The 23,575-nt window shown below is 30.9% G+C and overlaps 1 protein-coding gene and 1 pseudogene across 2 annotated transcripts; one reads left to right on the top strand and one right to left on the bottom strand.

The window, feature by feature from the left end:
- Positions 1-1,296: 1,296 nt before the first annotated feature.
- LOC124829837 (triacylglycerol lipase 2-like) lies at positions 1,297-3,859 on the top strand. 2 transcript variants are annotated; one of them, XM_047303414.2, is made up of 9 exons: positions 1,297-1,482; positions 1,570-1,677; positions 1,994-2,134; positions 2,231-2,341; positions 2,488-2,631; positions 2,725-2,765; positions 2,847-2,932; positions 3,049-3,132; positions 3,464-3,859. In XM_047303414.2, the coding sequence occupies exons 1-9, from the start codon at positions 1,297-1,299 to the stop codon at positions 3,781-3,783; spliced, it is 1,221 nt and encodes a 406-aa protein (XP_047159370.1). In that variant the 3' UTR covers positions 3,784-3,859. The 2 variants fall into 2 exon arrangements, with proteins under 2 accessions (XP_047159370.1, XP_087964215.1); XM_088108089.1 differs by having other exon boundaries at positions 2,850-2,932.
- A 6,397-nt stretch (positions 3,860-10,256) lies between these two features.
- On the bottom strand, positions 10,257-15,764 carry LOC148203484 (uncharacterized; annotated as a pseudogene).
- Between the last annotated feature and the right edge of the window lie 7,811 nt (positions 15,765-23,575).

The raw sequence follows: 23,575 nt of genomic DNA on the forward strand, positions 1-23,575 counted from the left end.
CTCAACTCACCAAGAAAGGTCATACTTTTGTATGGACAGAAAAATGTAAACTCAAGAAAAGATTAACTATTTCTCTTGTTTTTAAGAATTACTTGATTCTATTGGATATATTTATGCTTCAAGAATACGACTAGTGTGTGTTCTTATGCAAGATAAAAGGATATATAGTAGCATAAGCAGCTTGTATGAGCACATGAGTGATCTAAAACTAAAACTAAGTGTTATTTTTTTTTTGCATTCAAAGGAGACATTATATTTATAGTGTTATATATTTGAGGTTTTTACGGATGACAATAGTCTCAAATACTTATTTGATTAAAAGAGATTAAATATGAGATAAGGATGATTTTTTTTTTAAATATTATAATTTTGAGTTAATTACTATCAAATAGAAAAATATAGTGCCAAATGTTTTCAAGTAGAAAATCTTTACACGTGTCTTGTTTTTATTTTTCAAAAAGGTTAGTTGTCTGAACTGGTTATATCAGACACATATTTGGATTATATAAACCTGATTCTATTAAATAAATTTATCATAAGTGATTTTTAGTTTTGACCTTTGATTAAGTTACCATAGGACAGTTGAAGTGTCGTGTGAGACAGGTCAAAATAGCAGCAGGCTTCCACGTATTAAACTAACGTAATTTGTTCCAAAAAAAGCTTCCTTACCATGATATTAGGGTGAGACTTTAACATTATATTATGAGCATCCATAGTGTACATATAATCAAATTATATTAATAATAAAACAGTAAATAATATATTATAACAAAAGAAGTATTAATAATATTTGGGTTGAAATAATAATTAGTATAACAATACAATATTAAATGCAATTATAAAAAAATCTATTTGTGATATTTAGTTTGAAATAATAATATTTATAATAAAAAAATTATTCATTAATCAGTGTCACATAAATTTAAAATTTAAAATTAAAATTTATTAAGTTTACAAATACTATAAACACCCTTGACATAATTATGTAATTATTTTTATATGTTGGATACAAACATATAATAGCATCTCCATAACGACCGCAGTCACCGTCGGTATAGAGCCATGATGACCGTAATTTAGAATTATGTGTGGTTTATTAATAACTCATGCTAATTGCTACATCGGATAACGTAATAATCATCCATACCCATTTCAGTGCCTTGGTTTGAACGTTGAGTTAACAATGAGAATGAAGACATGTTACAAGCATCTTAGGCACAGCCGTCTTCAACTTTCTCCATGCATATATAACTGTCGTCTCACAATCCATGGAACATAAACAAACACATTTTTCCAATGGCCGACGTTGTTGTTAGTCTGTTTTCACTAGTCCTGCTTTGCATGGCAGCAGGAGCTCAAGGGAGAAAAACACTTCGTCTGGGCCACCAATGGCTCACATCTTATCCAGTTATTGATGATAATGTTGATGGTATCTGCAAAACTATGGTAGAGACACAAGGTTACACATGTGAAGAACACAAGGTACGTACACATGCTACCGTTCTGTTGAATCTACTTGGTGATGATTGTGAAGGCATTTTGATCAGTGATTGTTTCTGTTGGAGGCAGGTTACAACTCAGGATGGCTACATCCTAAGCCTGCAGAGGATGCCAGCTGGGCGGTCCGGCAAGAAGGCCGATCAACCGCCGGTGCTATTGCAGCATGGCATCTTTAGTGTAAGTTGTGTTAATGCAGAGATAGACACGTAATAGTAGTAGCAAAAAACATTGTTTGTTTTCTATGCCTTTAAAAGTGTAGAACAATGTAACATTTTTGTTCCTGAAAGTAACTAAACTATAAAAGGTTAGGTTGAGAGACTAATATGATTGAATTGTATACTTTAAGGATCAGAGTGGTGATTTACCCTTTTTGAACGTACAGTTAACAGTGATGATTGAAAAGAAATGAGAAAACTAAACAATATAAAGAACATGAAAATCTGAGAAGTGATGTTATAACATTGAGTAATTAACTTGTGAGGTGTGGTGACAGGATGCTTCAACATGGCTGGTGAATTCTCCAGATGAATCATTGGGGTTTATCTTAGCAGATAATGGGTTTGATGTGTGGCTTGCCAATGTTCGTGGGACAAAGTACAGCAACGGCCATAAATCACTTGATACTAATGACCAGGTTCTTTCTCTTATGAGAATAATAGATATATACATATGCATTTCATGTTTCAGACTATGTGATGGATAATTTGCTTTTCTTCATTCTTATGTGTAGGCTTATTGGGATTGGTCTTGGGATGAATTGGCCGATTATGATCTTTCTGCTTTCGTCCAATATGTCTACAACTATACTGGTCAGACAATGCACTATGCAGGTCATTCCTTGGTGAGTTCTTAATTTGTTTCTGTTTTTCTTTTTAGATTCTCTTACGTAATATTGAACATAGTTGTAGTTCCTGTATAATGTTGTAGAGTCTAAAAATGTCATATTTCTAGTTTGTATGAGTTTAACATAATGACCTGAAATTTCAGGGAACCTTAATGGCTTTAGCTGCTTTGTCGCAAGGACAAGGGCTGAACATGTTAAGATCAGCTTCACTTCTTTGCCCAATTGCTCATATGAATCAAATTTCATCACTGGTGACAAAGATTGCAGCTGATACATTTATAGCTAATGTGAGAGATAGAAGATGATTTGTCTTGGAATTAAAATTTCTACTGAATACAATTTGATTGATGAAAATATTTTCCTTTTTCTTAATATGACAGGACATGTACTGGTTAGGAATCCGTGAATTCAATCCAAACGGGTACCAGAAAAAACCTTGATCTTTGAAATTTGCTATCTCTTTTTGCAAAGTGTATGAGTAGTTGCAATGTTTCCTAATGAGCAGGGGGGGTGCTGCATCAAATTTTGTGGAAAACATCTGCAATAAACTGAACTTGAACTGCTCAAACCTAATGTCACTTGTCACAGGTGCTATAAATGTTACTAACTTGACCAGAAAATAAATTCACTTTATGTATATATTATGATTCTGATTCATGAAAATAATTACACTATATTTCTATATTCTTACACTCAAACTTTAGGTCCAAACTGCTGCCTAAATTCATCCATGACTGATGTCTCTTCTGAGCCAACCGCAACCAAGAATTTGATCCACCTATCTCAAAGTAAGTCTATTAGTCGGTAACATTTTTGTTATGTGATTTGATTTTGAAACATTTCTTTTATGCATTCTTGTAAGACCCATTTCAATAAATTTATAGATAAGAACTTGTATGAAAAAATAAGGAAAAACAAAAAAGGAAAAGGAAAAACTCCATAAGTTAAAACTAATTTATTCATAAACTAAAACAAGAATACTTTTACAAATTAACCTTATATAAACTAATTTTAGTTTATAGATTTTTTGTATGAAGACTTGATATTTATAAAAGACAGGCTCCTTGGTTCTACATGAATATGTTGTTGTTGATATTTGTTCCTATTGATTTGGAACAGTGATCAAAACTGGAAAAATAGCAAAATATGATTACGGTGATGAAGGAGATAACATGAAGCACTATGGACAAGCAGTTCCTCCTCTTTATGACATGACAGCCATTCCAAATGAATTCCCTCTTTTTGTGACCTATGGAGGGCAAGACCTGCTATCTGATGTAAATGATGTGCAGGTTTTGCTCAATGACCTCCAACATCATGATGGGAACAAGCTTGTGGTACTGTTCAAAGAAGATTATGCTCACCTTGATTTTGTTAGGGCTGTCAATGCTAACCAAATTATTTATGATCCCATCATAGCTTTCTATAAGGCTAATTGATTTCCTACAACTCTTGTTAATAGTACTTCAAGTCATGTAAAGTTTTTTTTTTTTTTATCATGAAGTTATTTCAAAGTTCAAGAAACTAATTCACTGCGAACATTCAAGTTGTTTAGCTATGATTTTCCATGATAAGTAATTAATTTGTACCAACATCATGTTCACAGCAAATCACTAATCCACTCTTTAGAATGTATAAGAGAGAAAAATAATTTGAATGTGTTTCGTTATGCATTGGAGATAGGTGTATAAGAATAAGTTTGATGTATAATACCATTGTCATTTTCAATGCATAATGCTTTAAGAAAATTCTTACTATATTTACACCTCTATCAAACCTAAGCCTTTTTAATATTTTTATTCAAATTGATTTTCTACTTCAGATTTATATTTTAAAAACATTTTAACAGCCTCGTCTTTTGATTTGAAAAATAAATTTTCGTATATCTGGAAAAGGCATCAGCAAAAGTTATATTATATTTTTTGCCACATTTACTCATTGTGTTTTTAAAATCAGCCAAGTCAGAATGTATCAATTCAAGCAATTCAATGCTTCTGGAAGTGACAGATTAAAAGGTTTCTTTGCATATTTTGCTTCAACACAAATATATAGAACATTCATTTTCATCATACGCATTTATAAGATGCATATTTTTCAATCTTTTGATTGAACCAAACTTCACATGTCCAATCTTTTATGTTTAATAATTTAAAAGATATAATTTAATTATTATTTATGATAAGGTTGTTAGTTTTTATGTTTGTTATTTTAAAAGATATAATGGTGGTAATTAGTAATCAACGGGTAGTGTAAAACTGTTTTACATTATCAAGGAATAATAATTACAGTTTATATATCTATTATGAGAGATTCTCCTTTTTTCCATAGTTATTTTTTAAATTTATTTTCTGAATTAAAATAATTATTTTATTAATTTTATTATTTTTGTAAATGTAACGGTCTTTTTTAATTTGATCAATTTTTTAAAACCTAACTATTTTTTAATTATAAAGTTACCGATAAAATAAATAAAACATATTTACAATAAAATTATAAAAATTATTTATATTTAATTTCATAATTAAATAATTACATCTATTATCTATATATAAAGATTTTTTTTAGTGTTCATATTTTTGTTTTTCTAATTTATCTTGTAAATAAAAATAACTTTAAATTGAGATAATCATTTTTTTTCAATTTTATTAAAGTTTTTCTAAATTAAAATAATTACTTCATCAATTTTATCGTTTTTCACATTTAATCATTTTTTTTATTTTGATTAATTTTTTTTAACTAAGTTGTTAATTATAGAATTAATTATAAAATAAATAAAAATATTTATAATAAAATTACAAATATTATTTATATTTAATTTTATGATTATAATAATAACAATGATAATAATAATTTTTTTACTGATTAAAGATAAACTTGATTTTTAATATAAAAATATATTTGAAAAATATGATAAAGAATTATAGATATATAAAGATAATGATATTGACAAAATATATTTTCTTTTCCGGGGAAAAAAGATAGGGAATTTAAAGAGAATAATAAAAGATGATAGTTAAATTCTATATAAAGGGGAAGAACGAAAATTCTCAAATCCATCGAAGAAGAGATACCTGAAACATTGAACAGTACCCTAAGATTTCAGCATCAAAATCAGGTTCCCACGTTCCAATGTCTTCACGAGCGATTGCTGTTGCGATGCTTCTTTTGGCACTGACGATAACAACTTCAGTGAGCATACCGAGCCCCATAGAGCAGTGCCTGAGGCAACAACTGAATCCAGTGCCTCCACCACCGCTGGATTCGTCCCTTTATGGAGTCTTCGATTTCAATCGTATTGTATGCAAAGACATGTTTCGAGGCGTCAACCATGCGCTGCGGATAACAGGTGAATTGCCTCTGGATTACATCATTGCTCTATGTGATATCTTCGCCGATGACGAACACAAGGTGCAGAGTCACGTCAATCTCATTTTTTATACTCAAGATTATAACACTCTCTCCGGCGGTCGCTCTTGCGCCATCATCCGAACTAGGCAACGCGCCAACCCTCACAACTCCTCTCTCTGGTGAACCAATATCCTATTCGTCTTCAAATTAGGTTTTCTTTTTTTAATTTGTGATAACTCTTTGTTGAAATTGGTACCTCTGTTATTTTTTTTATCTTTAATATTTAATTTACTTTCATTTAGTAATTTTTTATACTGGAAAGTATATGAATTTTGTTTCAGTGATTTAGTTTTTATATATTGAATTAAAGAATTTGATCTCTTCTTGTAAAATGTTAATTATGTAATTCAGATCAAATTTATTAAACTTTCGTCGTTTACGTGATTCAATTTTTAGGTTTTGAAACAAGTTTGTTTCGTATATTCGTGTTAAACTATTATTAATTTGTGCTAACAAATATTCAGATTCGGTTTATTTTCGAATTTGATTCAAACCAGTAGGTATATTTAAACATAGTTGAGTGTCTAAGCTTTTTTCAATGCAACGTTTCAATTTCTTTTCTTAATTTTTCGGTCAGGTTTTTCTTTTTTCTTTCAGTCAGATGATATAGGTTCCTGATTATTTTTTATTTTGAAAAGATTTAACAGGGAGACTAATCTCTGTTAAAGATTTAACAGAAACTTAATAGATAAACAGTTCCTTCAAACCCAAGTCATATTTCAATGAACTTAAATTTTGATGTAACCATTAACTTATGAAATAAGCATCAAATCTTATACATCTATAACTTGTAACTTATTTGTTAAAAATAATATTTATTATTTTGCATAAATTGTCTTCAATTTCAACTTTTTTTTATAATTTAATTATTTTTATTAATTTAAAACTTTTTACATTGTTTCATGTATTTATAATTTTATATCATTAAAATTTTAGATTTTTTTCATATGAATCAAATCAACTGAATTTAAACAATTACAAAATATTTAAAAATGAGTATATATATATATATATATATATATATATATATATATATATATATATATTATATTGGTTATAACTAAATTACGATATCTTATATATTATATTGTAGATATTCAATAACCAACTAAATCATTTATCTATATTTCCTTTTTTTTCACCTTTATTCAAGAATCAAGAAGCTATAATATAAATTAATTTCAGAAAAAAATACTCACTTAATTATTTTTTTCCATGTTCTTGATCAATTGAAAGTCAAACCTCAAAAGTACAATTTTAGCCTTCCGAAAATACTACTCTTTCTCTTTTAAAGAATTGTGCCGTTTTGGATGAAAAGCTAACCAGTTCCTTCTAACATAAACCATTTCCATAAATCTCTACTATAAAAATAATATATTTTAAGAGGGGTTATTTTCCGGCGGTTTTTGAAACCCCAAATAATTTCCGCGGTTTATAAGCTAAACCGTCCCTAACATCTATTTATTTTTTTTAAATAATTTTTCAGGGTAATCACTAGATATTTTCTATTAACCCTAGTTTTCTTCCCGCACGCCTTCCTTCTCGCTTCTCTCTATTAACCCTAGTTTTCTTCCCGCACGCCTTCCTTCTCGCTTCTCGTCTTTGTGGTCTCATTTTCTTTCAATCGTATCCCTTTCCTATGCCGTTTGTTCATCTTCAAGGTATGAAGTTCTTGGGGGCTTGATCTCACTCTGGCAATCAAGCAAGTAAACTTGGAAACAAATCTGTCACTTTCTTCTCACTTTGTCTCACTTTCTCACCGGTTAAATTTGCTCAAATCCACCCTCAGTTCAATAGGTAGGGTTTTCTACCATTTTCTACCGATTCGTCTTTGTTCCTTTTCGTCTAGAGGTTTGTATCGTTTAAAATCCTTCGTAACTTTAATTTCTTCATTTCCACTGACTAGTTCATCTTTTCCACCGTTTAAATTGTTCTCTTCCACGAATCCTTCGAACCTAGGGTTCGTAGTTCGTTTCCCCTTCTTCCGCGGCTTCCACTCGATTTTCACCAGATTCATGGTTTCTCACCAATCCGCCATGACCAGGGGTCATCATGTGGTATCAGAGTCTAGGTTAGGCGCGTCCGCTTGAGCCAAGTGTTTTTCTTCACTTTTCTGTTGTAAATTTGACTTTTAGAATTTTGTTCAACTTGAATTGATTTTGCAACTTAGCAAGGATTGGCTTGTAATTGTTTTGTATAATGGATACTATTTTTATTCATCAAAACTTTTCTGATTTACTTTGGTTACAAATGAACAGAGTCACATTGATAGAAATGTTGATATCACTGTTTCATGTGCTGTTGTGGGTAACAGGTGTGTTCATGCAGATATGTTTCTTTTCTATTGCTTGATAGTACCCTCTTTTATATAAAGAAGAAATTATAGTTTTTCTTATAAAAAGGATCGAAGCAAGTATTATAGTTGTTTTTCCAGGGTGAGTAAATAGAAACGACTAATTTCCTTGTAACAAAATTTACATATTTATTTATCTGCTTTACAGCCCTGCTTCAGATTATGGATTGGTTAAAGTAGATGATAGAGGCCGCATCATTCAATTTTTAGAAAAACCAAAGGGTAATTATAACAACAATGGTAATCCACAATCTAACCTAACTTTTTATCTTCATGCTATCTAGTAATTTTGTTGTGGTTTCTCACTGCTAGAAAGAAAAAGAAAATTATCATCTTCAATTTCAAGAGTTTTTCGTCCTTGTAGGAGTGAAAATCTTTGCATTATAGCATTTTCCCTGAACTTGCTGGACCAAAATAAGCCTTCATTCCTGATGTTTCGTCCTTTTCTTTTTCTTGACATAGTTATTTAATTGTTGTACAATACTTGTTGCCGCCATAGTAATATGTTCTTAATATATATTTATCTGATATGTATTCATATTCCTGTGGTATTCTCGCAGCAAGCAGACACCTCTCTTTTTGGGTCTGTTCATGGATTTTATATTTGCATACTCTGTATTGGGATTTAAATTATGTTTTAAGGAAGAGAGACAACACATTGTTTTAAAAATTGTTATTGTTTGGTTAAATTTTTTATGGGCTCCACTAAATCATCATTTGGGTTCACTTTTTATCAGTGAGAATACTAAAAAAATTTACCCAACAAGAAGAAATGTGTTCAAAAGATAATCTAGCAATAGTTAATGCTTCCTTACGTAATTTAATTTATGCTTCCTTTGTCAAACATGGGTTTGGTTCCACCAGGTTTCAGGTTTCTCAATGTTTCAAAATGGATCATTATGTGAATATAGAGTTGTCAAATTTTTTAATGGATGATTTTGTAGGAGCAGTATCAGTATGATTACCTGACGTTTTATTCTTTCAATGTGCATTTTTTATCCTTAAAGAGGGAAAAAAATCTTACAGGTTCCAAGAACTGTGGGGCATATTTAATATTCTTTCCCGCACACCCTCTCTTTTGGGAGTGGTTGTCGTATGTAGAAACCAAAAGAGGCTTCCCTCTTGGACAAAGGAAAAGACTGGATTCTAATCAGAGTACTATGGTTGCAATTGAAAGAAAGAATGCATGCAACATCTCAAACTTTCATCTTAAATCTCACTCCACAGGTTAATCCGATTCTTTTGGTTTTTTCCCTTTGTCTTGTTTTTTTCTATTTTGAAAGAATGCATGCAGCATCTCAAATTTTTTCTTTACGCTTTTAAAAATAAACTTACAATAAGTTTAATATATCAAACCTCACCAGAGTATAAATTCCTTTAAATTAATAACTGCAATAGAAAAAGAAGAAAAAATAATCATAATAGAAAATTAATCACTTATACTCTAATAAAAATATTGATCACTTAGTATTCTTCACCTTGTACCTTTTCAAATTATATTATTCTATCATTACAATAGTACCCTGATTATAGTTTAATTTTAAAAGAAATTTAAAAAGAAAATCTAATTTGAAAGAGATAATATTTTTACTAAAATGTAAATAGTTCTTTATAGTTTAAATTTTCTATTATTTATCTGTTTAAATACATTTTTTAACTAAGATTTGAATTTTTGGTGTAAAATTGATATTCATCATAGATCACATTCTCTTATTTTTCAGATCCATATTGAATGTTAGGGTTATGACTTTTTGAAAACAAAGAAATTTCATGTAGTTACTGTCAACAGAATAGATGGTGAAAGTAGCAGTAAATGATGTCTGTAAAGGGTATATATTATTGAATAACTATATTACTTTAAATTGTTTTATTTTACATATTATGAATATCTACTGTGTTAGCTAAATTTGATTTGAGTTCATTTTAATCTATTGATTTGTGTTTAACTTTGTTTTGGATCTTATTAATGTTCTGTAAGGTTAGGCATACCAAATGAGCAATGAAATGTCTTGGCATAGCTAGGTTACAAAGTCGAAGGACCCCAAATTTGATTACATTGACATTAACGAGAAACAGAAGGTAATGACTTCTCAAACTTTCTTTCTCTCGCTTCTTTGAATGTTTGTGAATAAATTTGAAATTGATTTCTTTTTAATGTTGTGTAGGTCGTAAATGAATGTGTTGAAGCTGAGAAATGATATATTCATCATATAAATCTTTGGGTCCTACTTCTTTTTTCAGGTTGTGATCCCTTGCATACAAAGAAAAAAGGGTCTCAAGGAAAGTAGCACCAATTGGGCTTGACCTGCCAGTTGCATAGTTGTTTATGCTACTATCTGTCTCAAAGGAGGCTGAAGAGGAAGTGGAAGCTTTTTCTGATGGCTGAACACAGTTTGGAAGTATTGAGGGAACCAAACCAAATGACTGTTTTGCATCAAATGTAAAAGCTTCAAGGTCTAAACTAGTTATACTTTCACATTCATAATTGCAGGTTCCTTTTTCTTTGCCATAGTGGCCAAAGTTGCATGCAATAGAAAAACCTGAAGATGATGCTACATGAATGAGTATTTTCTCGGGTTTCGGAACCAGAGGATGAACTGATACATCTGAGAAATTAGGAAGAGGTTTTCTTGGGTTTTCTTCCCAAACAAATGGAACTGAGACAATTAGTTGGAGGAGTTTGAGGGAAGTGGGCAACTGAAGAGACCTCTGAGAAATTATATATTGTTTCTTTTTTAGTAATGTAATGAACATCTTAGTCATATTTTTAGTATTTTAATTTATTATTGAACATCTTTCTTTTTAATACATGAACAATACAATTAGTTGTATGAACATATAACAATGTAGTTTATTTTATATATAATATTCACTTTTAGTTCATATTATTTCATTATCTTTTCATTAATAAAATTAATTTTATCACAATCCTATTTTATTACAGTCAAAAACCAAAAAAAAAAATTGTACACATTTCCGGCGGTTTTAGAACCTCGGATAGACAAATCCTATAAATAGGGGCGGTTTTAGAAACCCCTGGTTATTTCCGGCGGTTTTAGTAAAACCTACACTACTACCGGCGGTTTTAGTAAAACCCCCACTACTACCGGCGGTTTTTCAAAACCCCCGTTAATTGCGACGGTTTTTTAAAAAACCGTCGGTAATTACTTAGCGACGCAGGTTTTCCCACCGGTTTTCCTAACCGCGGGTAACATATTTTCCGGGGGTTAAAACCGCCGGAAACGGAAAAAATAACCCCCGGTAAAAATCTATTTTTTTGTAGTGTCTCATATGGCTGAGGGATAAAACCCAATTTATTTCGTGTCTTCACGTCCATGTTCAAGTCTTGTTTAGATAAAATTTATACTGCAAAGTATTTTCAATATTCTTCTTAAATATATATATATATATATATATATATATATATATATATATATATATATATATATATATAATACTTTATAAATAATGCTCTATTAACTTAAAACTCTGTTTAGGGATATAAAAAAAATAAAGATAAATTGAAAGTGATAAGCCATTAGAAATTCAAGTATATGGATAATAAAGATGAAAAAGAAAGTTGATTTTACATGGTGAAGAATTTTATATTAGTTTTTTTTGTTAATTTGTGATAAGATTGATAAAATACATTCAATAAAAGTAAATAAATGATGCTTGAAATTATTAGTACAGAACATGTTTAACGTAATTAGATTAAAAAGATTGTATTTATTTATTTTTAAAGTTTAAAAATAAAAATCTATCAAAATTTTTATAAAGAGGAGAATTTCAATTGTACATCAAAATTCATGGACAAAAACATATTTAATCTATATATCAATTTAATTTGGCTAATATTTATAATTGTTATGCCAATTTTGTTATTTAAAAAAAATTAAATTATACAATATTATGTTTTTTTTATTGTTTAGTTGTCTTTTCAATTAATGAATTTGTAGTTAAACTTTACCTTTAGAACGTAGTTTATAATGAGATACTCAATTGTGTTGTAAAAGATATATGTATGAGGATTTATGATTTATGATATCTAGGTGTGTTCATGTTATGTTCTTTGTCAAGTGTTTCTAAAATGAAATAAGTGAAATTTTTAGGAATTGAGCATATATTTATGATAAAAAGAAATTAAGTTCTTCAAAAATTAAGGAGAAATTCACTTGTAAAAGACTTTATAATGTTTAAAACAATAAAAGTTTAAAGAAAATATTGAAATATAATATTATAGAAGTGAGTAAAGAGTATTGAATGAGTACTCTCTCTAGTGGTATTCTATATTTATAGGATTTTTGAATATAGAGAGAGAGAGGATAGTAAGAGATTTTTTTACTTAGAATACCTTTAGAATGATATCAGTAAGTATAGGTATATATTTGAATTATTCATATATGTTATCTTTATTTGCATATTCCTTTTCATGTATTTTGGTGTCAACTCCGCATATCTCCTCACAACTATGCATCTTCATTAGCATCAAAAATAGATAATCATAGTCACACCCAAACAACATAAGGATGAGTTATATAAAAACATCAAACATCATAAACAGGAATATACATCAATCTTAATATATTAACTCACTCAAATCTTACATAACTGTAGTGTCCACTTCCCCTACTTTCCAAGAGCCTTACGAGCAAAGCCCTTTCCTACTTCTCACAAGCCTTGTGGATAGGGTTCGCTTCTCTTGATTTCGGAAGAGCCTTACGAGCGAAGCCCCTTCCTATTCTCACAAGCCTTACGGATAGGGTTCACTTCCCATACTCCCTCAAGCCTTAAGGATAAAGTACATAGGTGTCATTTTTCATCACTCTTCTTAAGAGCTTTCTAGTGAAGTCTACCTCCGATACAGCAACATAGAGCCTTAAGGATAAAGTACATAGGATGTATATCACTCTCCACTACTTTCCAATAGCCTTACCAGTGGAGTCAACACTCAAGTTCACCACTACAGACTAACAAAGTGCACCACATTTCATTGAGTCACCACATACATTCATAACTTTAAACAATCACGTATGAAGTACAAAAGAGAACACCAATATTGTCTAACGGGGAAACCTTGTATGAATTGGTATCGTGCAACGGAATGTTTAAGAGCGTGAAATCGGACACAAAACCAAGAGGAGAGGGGTGAGTTGGTTTTATTAAAAATTCTCATTTTCCCTTTTAAAAATTTCTTCGAACAAATGAAAGTAAAGAGATGCAGAGATAAAAAAAAATCACACAAATGATTTTTATACTGGTTTGAATCAAAAGATTCTACGTCCAATTGTTAATTACTTCAAATTAAGTGATTAACTTTTCACTAAAATCAGTTTGATGTTACAAGATGAATAAAGAACTAAACACTAAGAAAACACATTCCTTCGACACACGAGGGAATAAAGAGCAGGTTCAAAAACTTGGTAGAGAATCGCTATCACCTTAGACACACTAAGACAAGCTTCTCCTTCTTCAAAAACTTGATCACGCAATCACTTAAACACATGAGCTTCGTCAAAACCAATTCTATACTCTCAATAGTTTAGGTAACCTTCAAAAGGTTTAGGAGACTTCTATTTATAGGCCAAGGGTCAGAAAATGAAAATACAACTCCCAACTGCCAAATGTAATCGATTACCAAAAGTGATAGTCAATTATTTTAGGTCGTTATGGGCTTTGAAAAATGTGATAATCGATTGTCCTTAGTGATAATCGATTATTGTCAAATCCTGGACAATTATAACTTTCGGAGATAATCGATTATTTCCGAAACGAATCCTTTTTGAATTTATCTTAAGATAATCGATTATTGTTGAGATAAATCAATACAAATGTAAGTTACATGATATTTAAATGCTTACAATTGAAAGATAAAGCCTAATACAAATGTTTCTAAAAAAGGTGCTTTAATAATGTATGTAGTTGTTCCTTCAAATCTTCAAGTGCATCATCACCAAAATCTCTTCAAAGCATCAATGTTTTTTATTGGTAACAAACCCTTCAATATGAGAAGTAAAATAAAAAAAACCCATAATTAAGTGCCTACAATCAACCAATACATTAAAACAATGATGATCTTAAATTTGAAAAATGAAGAAAGAGAAACATAAAATAAAGCAACCATAAAGGATTGATTTCTCTAACCTCATACCTCCAATTGACGATCACTACAGTCAAACTGAAGAACCATATATATCATGAACCAATTGTCAAAATTTCATCTTGATCCAATGGTAAACAAAGTAGAAATGATCCAATGGTAAACAAAGTAGAAATTGCAATTTACTAAGGTGGCTTGGAAACTAAAACAAAGTGGTGTCCAATGTCCAACACTTATCGCCATCGGCTTAGCATCAAAAAATTGCAACCTAGTGCCCTCAATTACAGTGGTATTGGTGTCCAATGCCACTATGGTGTCGCCCAACAATTCCTAAACAAAGAATTCACTTTCTTAGTAATGTGAAACAGTTCAAGGATGTGGCTCAATGATAACGAGTTGAACAACACTCAACAAAAATCCAAATCATACAATTGACCACGTTAGACCAACTCATTCTTAAACTTACTCAACATTGTATTTTATCTAATCCATAATCATCAAATCCCAATATCAAACACTAAAAATATATACTAAGGTATTAACAATTTACTCCACCAAGCCCATCAAAATTCTCATCAAATCATCAATTCACTAACACTTGTATTTTTAAAATATTTCTTAGCTTTTTCAAGATCATCAACCTTACAAAAACTTATTCATCAACAAAAATTTAATTTCATGTCTCCAAATAAATCACAAATTTACGTTACATACACCAATCAAATTCTAAAAAGTACAATAATCTCAAACTACTTTACAATAATTCACCTAATACTTCGTACTTTAATTATCAATTTTTCTAAAACCCATTATTTTACCAATTAGAAATTTACTTCTAAGGATATCAAACTTTCAAAAAGGTATTTCTCCAACCAAAATATTGCACATAACAACCAAATATAATTGAAAATTTCACTAACTCCTCTAGCACCAACCCATCAAAAATTACACAACCCCAATCAATTTAAAACCATAAAAATTTCATATTTCCATCAATCAACAAGGTAACAAAGGATATTTATTCTTGATCCAACAGATCATCAATCTATGGCAAAAGATATTTATTCTTGAAAGTTATACTTTATTCAACTGTATTAATCTATGCACAACTTGAATTCTCATCCATCTTCTTCACGAGTAGCATTGGTATTTCCCATTACGAGATACTAGGTTTGATGAACTACTTATCTAATAATTCTTCTATGTGTTTCTTCAACTCAAATAACTCTGCAAGAGCTCTTGGTTATAAATTCATAAATAGTGGATATATTATAGGAATCAAATTAATAGAGAAATCATTTTCTTTACTCAGTGGTAACCTACGTACTTCATCTAAAAACACATTTACATACTCCTCCACCATTGAAATGTCCATGATCTGTTATTTGGAATTCCACCATGGATTCATTGCCTAAAACTTAGCTATCCCTTTATAATCACCAACATAACATGCATTATCATTCCACACTCTAACATTCAAACATTTCTCCACACATAATGATGCAATAATAAAAAGGTTAGCTTCCCATACCTTTTTTATAATAATCATGTTTTTCCATCTTCCCGTGATTTCTCCTTTTGTTTTCAATGTTGATCACTAGTGCGCAACTAACCATAGTAACTCTAGTTCCACCAAAGAAATATTTCAATGCTTATCTATAATTTAAAGAGAAATGACAAATTCAAAGCAATAATCTCTACCATAGGTCACACATTAATATCTGCTATAAATATTTTAAAGAAAAAACTAACAAATGTGTTATGTGAGAATTGAACTCATTATTTTTTTTTCCTATCAAGCTTTAGCCAACTAAACTACTATATCCTTTAGTCATATTGTGAACATAATAAATTAAATACATATCCAACACATCATTTATTTATTTTTGTTAAATTAAAATATTTTTACTAGGTCTCATACTTCCTAACCTCTAAGAAAATAATATGGTTATATTATGGATATGTGAGCTTGAGGTTGGATTGTGAAAAAGTTTGAGGTTGGATTTCACAATTGTTGTTTTGGAATTTTGTAACAAGGGTGAATACTATGTGACCTTTTCTAACCGAGCTCTTACTCGGATATTTAATCATTATTAAACGACTGCCAAGTGTTAAGAAGTGGACTTTAAGCCTAACTCAATCCCACAAAATCGGCTTGTATGGTGAGGTTTGCACCCCACTTATCTATTTATATATATATATATATATATATATATATATATATATATATATATATATATATATATATATATATATATATATATATATATATATTATAATTTAGTCTTATCTCTAGTAGATGTGAGACTTCCAACATCCCCCCTTCACGCCGAGGTATAGACATCTCGAGCGTGAGAGTAGAATTAATGGGTGGTTCGATAGTGGCCCGACAACGGGTAGAACAGAATGCCCACATAGAACTCGCTAGGATAGGCTCCAACCTGGCTCGGATACATATTAAGAAGTAGACTTTAAACCTAACTCAACCCCATAAAATCAGCCTGTAAGGTGAGGTTTGCACCCACTTATATATATATATACATATATATATATATATGTATGTATGTATGCATATATATATATATATGTATGTATCTATATATACATATGTATACATGTATATGTATATGTATATTTGTATACATATGTGTATGTATATATATATATATATATACATATATATATATACATACATATATATCTATATATATATATATTATAATTTGGCTTTATCTTTAGTCGATGTGGGACTTCCAACACCAAGGGTGCACATTTCAAAGTGCACTAATGAAGGATATTTAGTGTAATGATGAGTTTTTTACTTTTGAAATAGTTTGGTATTTTTATTCCACCCTGGCCCTGAAACATGACCTTTGCTTATCATGTCGTTGTGCGGGAGTTGACGTATTTTTGCAATGTTTTAACCACTCAGTATTAAAGTGTCACTTGATTATCGTTATTCAACCCTTTTCTTGAGTTTTCTAGGTTTATGATTCCTTCATGCTTCTGGCATTCGTCATTGTGTCAACTTCCTTTCATCACTATTTTGCTTCTTTAGATGCAGAAGAAGCATCCTTTCTTCCCCTGTTATCAATACGGTGGTTTCTCCTGTGTCACCGACAAGGAAAGATATGGTTGGTTCTTCCAAAACGAAGAGCAAAGCTCTTGTTCATGAAGTCTTTATGTTTGTAGTCAAAAAAAGGAATAGTTTTATGTACTTGGGAAAATCACCACCTACCCTCTAGGTTTATAGGAGAATTGTTGAAGAATTTATTATATCATTATATGATAGAGTATATATGAAACTAATTATGGATATTGAAGATTTACCTACAAGTGATTTTTTATATCCTAAAGAATTATAACAATTAATAATAAATGAGGTTGTAGCTAAGTTAGATACAACACCTATTTGGCAACACATTTTTGTTGAGCAGTTTTGTTGAGCAGTTTTGTTGGGTGAGAATAAGGTTTTAGAATATATCTTTAAACATCTAGTAGAAATCCTCATCTTTGATAAACTAAGGGTTTCTTATAAATAGATGAGAGGTAAGGGTCATAAAATATAATAATTTTAAAGGTGAAAACATAAGTGACTTTGTTTTCAAAGAGGAAGGTGTTTAAAGGAGCCAAGTGAAGGGAGGTTTTAGTTGCAATGTTTGAATATTCAGTTAAGAAAAGTTATAATGATTTGGTGTTCATATGATTTTGAAAATGTGTTTTCTATTGAATTGTAAAAAGAAAAACTGTGTTTTTATTTGATGAATGTGTGGTAGAGATGGATTGTGTTTTTGTGAAAACTTGAATTATAAGGGAAGTTATTCTTTGTTTTACATGATTAGGGTTAAAAATGTGACTTTGGAAATTTTGATAATGAAAATCTAGTTTCTTTTGGATTGATGAAGGTGTGGGGTGTAGGTTATATTTCTACAAACATAATTATTATGAAATATATGTCGAGATTTTGTGGTTTTGATGATTAATTTGGGATAGGGTGTTTTAATGGAGTATGCTTGAAATTTGAGAAAGATGATATTTTTAAGTGAGTAATGGGTTGATTTTAACTTGTTCTTTCTAAAGTGATTATAAAAGAAAACTTTGATATTTTATGAATTGTATGAGTATTTTGGATGCATGGATTAACAAGATTTTTTTTTAATCTGTATACTTTTATGTGAATATGTGATTATGATTTGTTCCATGAAGTTGGAGAAGTTGCTTGGAAGAACCATTTGTTTCATTATTTTGGGAGGTTGTAGGACTTTGTGTTAATCTAAGTTTGTTCCATTGGTTAGGGAGGTTGTAAGACTTTCTTTGAGGATGAGTTTGTTCCATTGATAAGAGAAGTTGTAGGACTCAATGTGAGTTTGAGTTTGTTTCATTGTGTTGAAAATAGAATGGCTTAGTTTCAATACCAAGATGGGGGTGAATTGGTGAAACACAAAAATAATGTTTTCTTTAAAATTTTTTCGCAAAGTAGATGCCTTTAAAAGCTTTCTTGAAACGCATGGAAAAAGACTTTGTAGTGCAGCGAAATAAAGTCGAATGCGTGAAAAATAAAGTCGACTGAATGTAACAGAGTAGGGATAGAAAAATCAAGGTTTAATGTCTCTGTAGGTCCTTATTTTGGCTCAGAATCTCAATTAAGTCCCCTTTCTTTTTGCCGTCTCAATTGGATCCTCATTTTTGTAAAATTGGAGCAATTAAAGGCCTGCCGTCAAATTGGACAAACGGCCGTTTAATTGTGCGTTACGTGGCATGGACAGTGTTTTCACTAATCACACGTGGAATTAAAAAAGAGTTTTGTATTAAAAATTTGGATTGAATCAGATTTAGGGAAGGGCAAAGTGGAGAAAATGTAAAAATTTAAGTGCAGCCCCAGGGTCGCGTAAGGGAAAACTCTTTCCCATCTCTAGAAGCTTGAAGCTTCTTCCCTTTCTCCTTTGACGCAAACAGACTCAACATTGGGGGAGAGAATATTCTGCGTTTTCGAACACAGGAAGAGACCTTGTGGAGGGGCATCGGAGGCGCGACGATAACAAATCGATGGAGCAGTAAGGTCGCGGAGACTGCACGAGGACGTTGGTCGGTCCGCTTCGTGGTGCAAGGAGGGAGGGTTCGTTTCGGCATCTCAATGGTCGTTCTCGTGGGTGGTGGGGATCACGTTCTTGGTTGAGTTTCAGATTAGGGTTTTTTAAAAATTGAAATTAGGGATTTGATTCATCTGTTTTCTCTACAGATTGATTCATTTGGGAATTAGGGATTTGATTCATCTAGGAAAGGTCAGGACTTGGGATTGAACCAAGTGACTTATGATGAGTCAACCATGCCATCGTCTGTTTGTTCTTGTACCGGTGTTCTGAAGTAGTGTTACAAGAATTCCATTCATTTGTAATTAGTGGATTATTTGATGATCTTCCACATCATTGCAGCATTTGTGGCTTTAGACTTAGATGGGAACTAGAGATATGAGTACTGGAAGGGGTCCCATCATTCATGCAAATTGCTTATCATCATTCATGCAAATTTCTTATCAGATAACTTGATTTCAAGTGTCCCTGAGATGGCAAGACTTATTACTTGATATTCGTGGACAGAAACGGGATTTTGTTTAAGTTCAATGTAACACACCTTTCACTCACAGCATGATGATGAAACATCATAAAAGCTTGGATGAGGGAGATAAATGCTCCAGAGATTAATTAACAATATAAAAACCAGAGCTTTAACGAATGAAACACGGAACTGCATCTCCTTCGCCTTCCTCGAACTGCATCTCCACCGCCACTCTGGTTGTGTGTGAGAAGGAGAGGGGAAGACCAATTACTGAAGTGGGAATCGTAATGAGTTTTCCCACTGTGCCCTTTTCCTAAAGCTGATTTAACCTCATTTTTTAAAACAAAACTCGTTTTTAATGCCACATGAGATTAGTGAAAGCACCGTCCATGCCACGTAATGCACAATTAAACGGCCGTTTGTCCAATTTGACGGTAGGCCTTTAATTGCTCCAATTTTACAAAAATGAGGACCCAATTGAGACGGCAAAAAGAAAGGGGACTTAATTGAGATTCTGGGCCAAAATAAGGATCTACAGAGACATTAAACCAAAAATCAAACACTGGGTTTTTATACTGGTTCGACCAAGCCTACATCCAGTGTCCTTCCACCACAGCAAGCAAATGCACATAATGATCAAGGTTTTTACAACAAGGCTTTTATAGAGACCTCCACGTCAAAAATATAAAACACCTCTAACCCTCTAATCAAAATATAAGCATACAACAAAAAGACCAGTAGCAAGAATCCCCTCTTCTGCTGTCTACACCCTTTGAGAAACCCCTCAAAGTCAAGAATGTCGCACGCTCTTCTTCCTGTAATCACAACAGGGAATCAACCCAATCTTCAATAGATTGTCAACTCTGATCTTTCAGTAAACACCTCTCTGTGCAGATTTGATCAGCTCTTGGAAAACCCAACAACCTTGCTTATCAAGAAATCACAAATTGATAATCACATGTTCAATCTTTTTTCTTGGAGCATTTCTCGTTTTCTCTAGGTTTCACACTTTCTGCAAAAGATATCAAAATGATTAGAATCACAAAAGCACTTACAGAATTCAAATTCGCGTCAATTTATAGCAATTCGCAACTCTGACCCATTTTAATCGACTTTGCTACTAATGCAATCGAATATAACAAAACAGTTATAACAGTCAGCAGCAATCAGAGCAGTTAATTGAATGGACAATTAATGCAGTCGAATCACAATAAATGCTTGGTCAACATATTTAAAAATATAGCCGTTATAACATTTAATTCAAGCATTAACAAAATTTCAAAACTGTAACAGACTTAGTCGAATGCAGGTTGCATGTAATCTAGTATACAACACAGTTTAAACAAAGTTTTGAAAAACTTTCTCTTTGAAAACCTCACAGCACACTTTGAAAATGGTTTGTGCAAAGACACGAGTTTTAATCGACTTGCTTCATAATGAAGTCGACTTAAAACTGATGTTTTGCCACATATTATAAGTTCAACAAAAGTGTTTGTGGTTTTCCTTTTCTAAAACATATGTCATGCATTCACAGATAAGATCTCATGTAAAACACAGTGAATTGCAACAATGACAGAATCAACACAAACATGTTTTCAAATAATCATAAACATGAAAGCTATGAACGTGTAACATATAAACAACACATAACAACAAATGGTGTTATTAATAATGTTGTCATCATATAAAACCAGAAGTTCCTTGAGATTGTAAGATTTGGCTAAACCAGTGCTCCCCTTATCAACAATCTCAACACATTAGTTGGGGAGATTGTAGATCTCTAAACAAGCCAAAGTTTATTTCAATATTCGGAGAGGCTGTAAGACTTTATCTGAGTTTGAATTTATTCCATTGATTAAGGAGGTTGTATTTCTTTGTGAGCGAATTCTGGTTCTGGGAGAGGAGGGTGTAGTTTTGTGAGAGAGAGTTTGAATGAAATATTTGATTTATTTACTTATTTTATTGGTTTTTGTTTTCATGATCTAAATTTGTTTTTGTTTTTTTTTTTAACTATTGAGTTGGAAGCGAGTTTCATTTTCTAAGTTAGAAATAAGATGTGTGAAAGTGATGTGGAAAACAACTTTAACTAGAAAAGCAAATGTTTTTAAGCTTGTTCGTTATGACTCACCTTTCTTTCTTTGGAGTCTACTTGTGAACTTCGCTATGTTTTACTTTTAATGAAAGAAAGGATTCTTGGAAAAGTTATATTTTTTTCATATGATTTGGAATTTTAAACATCTTATGAGTTTATTTTCAAAATTGAGGTTTTTTCTGTTATACTAGCTTCCCATTTTGTTTGTTTATGTTTATACCTTTCTTTTTTACTTTACACATGACAAGGTGATAATTCAAGTGGTGATGCACACTAGTGAAGGATGAGAGCTAAGATAAGATGAAAACTAAGACATGATGTAAGACATTTGATTATTTTTATTTTGAGATTTTAAATAAAGTGGTGGTAGTTTTAGTTAAGAAGTAATTGTTTTATTATTTGCATTAATCATAAACTCTAGAAAAACAAAAATTTGAGCATTATACTCAATGTTCCCTTTCCTCGAGTATCAAGTTTTAATTTCGATAAATATAGTTGCTAACCAACTTAACCTAAATTGTTAAACTTTTTTAAAAGCCTTCCAAATATTGTGTCAATCCTTTCACGTCTCTTCAATTGCTAATAAATATTTGGCTTAATATCACTTTTGTCCCTATATTCGTCAACATGTCAAACTCATTTTTTTCGAGTGTTCAATGTGGTACCTAATTTTGTAATTTATGTTCAATTTGGTCATTTTCGCACGACATCTAAATCGTTAACGGCTAAGTGTCGACGTGAGCAATCACTGAATTACATGACAGTTATTGGCTTATGTGGCCACTTAAACACATAGTGATGTAGATTTGTGATATTTCTAAACCTTGTAGGACAAAAATAATGGCATCATGTCGGTTGAAAGTTCATTTAAAGATCAGTTCACAAGAATTTACGACAATGCATATGAATTGTTAAGGTGTTTAAGTGTTTCAGAAAACCACTTCCAAATATTACAAATTCACATCACTATGTGTTTAAGTGGCCACGTCAGCTAATAACTACTATGTAATTCATTGATTGCTCACGTCGACACATAGTCGTTAATGATTTAGACGTTGTCAGCAAAAATGATCAAATTGAATATAAAGTACAAAATTAGAGCCACATTGAACACTCGAAAAAAATGAGTCTCACATTAAACAAAATTGACAAATATAGGGATTAAAAGTGGTATTAAATCTAAATATTTCCATATGAAAGATATAATTTCTCTCAAATCAAATATGTAACCTAAATAGGAGACAATTTCACTATTTTCAAAGTCTTATGTTCTTAACTATATATCCTAATATATCTCTATAATCATTCATATACATCTCATTTCAATTATTATAAATTACATTAAATATGTTTTTATTCCTTAATTTTTACTAAAAATTAAAATTAGTCACTCTTGAAAACTTTGAATCAATTCAATCTCTCAACTTTATAAACATGTGAATCTAGTTCTTTTAACATTTCAGATTTTTTTTTTCGGTTAATATAAAAACAGTATAAAGAACTCAAATCCTTTCATGGAATATATTGAAATCCTACAAATAAATTTAACAAAGTTTGATTAAAAAAAAGTTAAATTCACATATGACAAAAGACTAGTTTCCATTTAAAAAAAAAACTAATTCTAATTAATGTCCAAGTATAGTCCAAAACATTATAAAATATTTTTAAGGTTTTAACACTAAACAAATTAACGCATAACTTCTCAAAAAAAAAATAAACAAA

This window comes from Vigna umbellata, chromosome 2 (assembly GCF_029865625.1).
Source record: "Vigna umbellata cultivar VRB3 chromosome 2, Vumbellata_1.0, whole genome shotgun sequence".
NCBI classification, from domain to species: domain Eukaryota; kingdom Viridiplantae; phylum Streptophyta; class Magnoliopsida; order Fabales; family Fabaceae; genus Vigna; species Vigna umbellata.

Excerpts from the sequence above, each read along its gene's own strand:
- LOC124829837 (XM_047303414.2), top strand. The coding sequence starts at position 1,297 with ATGGCCGACGTTGTTGTTAGTCTGTTTTCACTAGTCCTGCTTTGCATG. Across the intron at positions 2,342-2,487 it reads ACTATGCAGGTCATTCCTTG|GGAACCTTAATGGCTTTAGC; the intron begins GTGAGTTCTTAA and ends CTGAAATTTCAG. Across the intron at positions 2,766-2,846 it reads CGTGAATTCAATCCAAACGG|CAGGGGGGGTGCTGCATCAA; the intron begins GTACCAGAAAAA and ends TTTCCTAATGAG.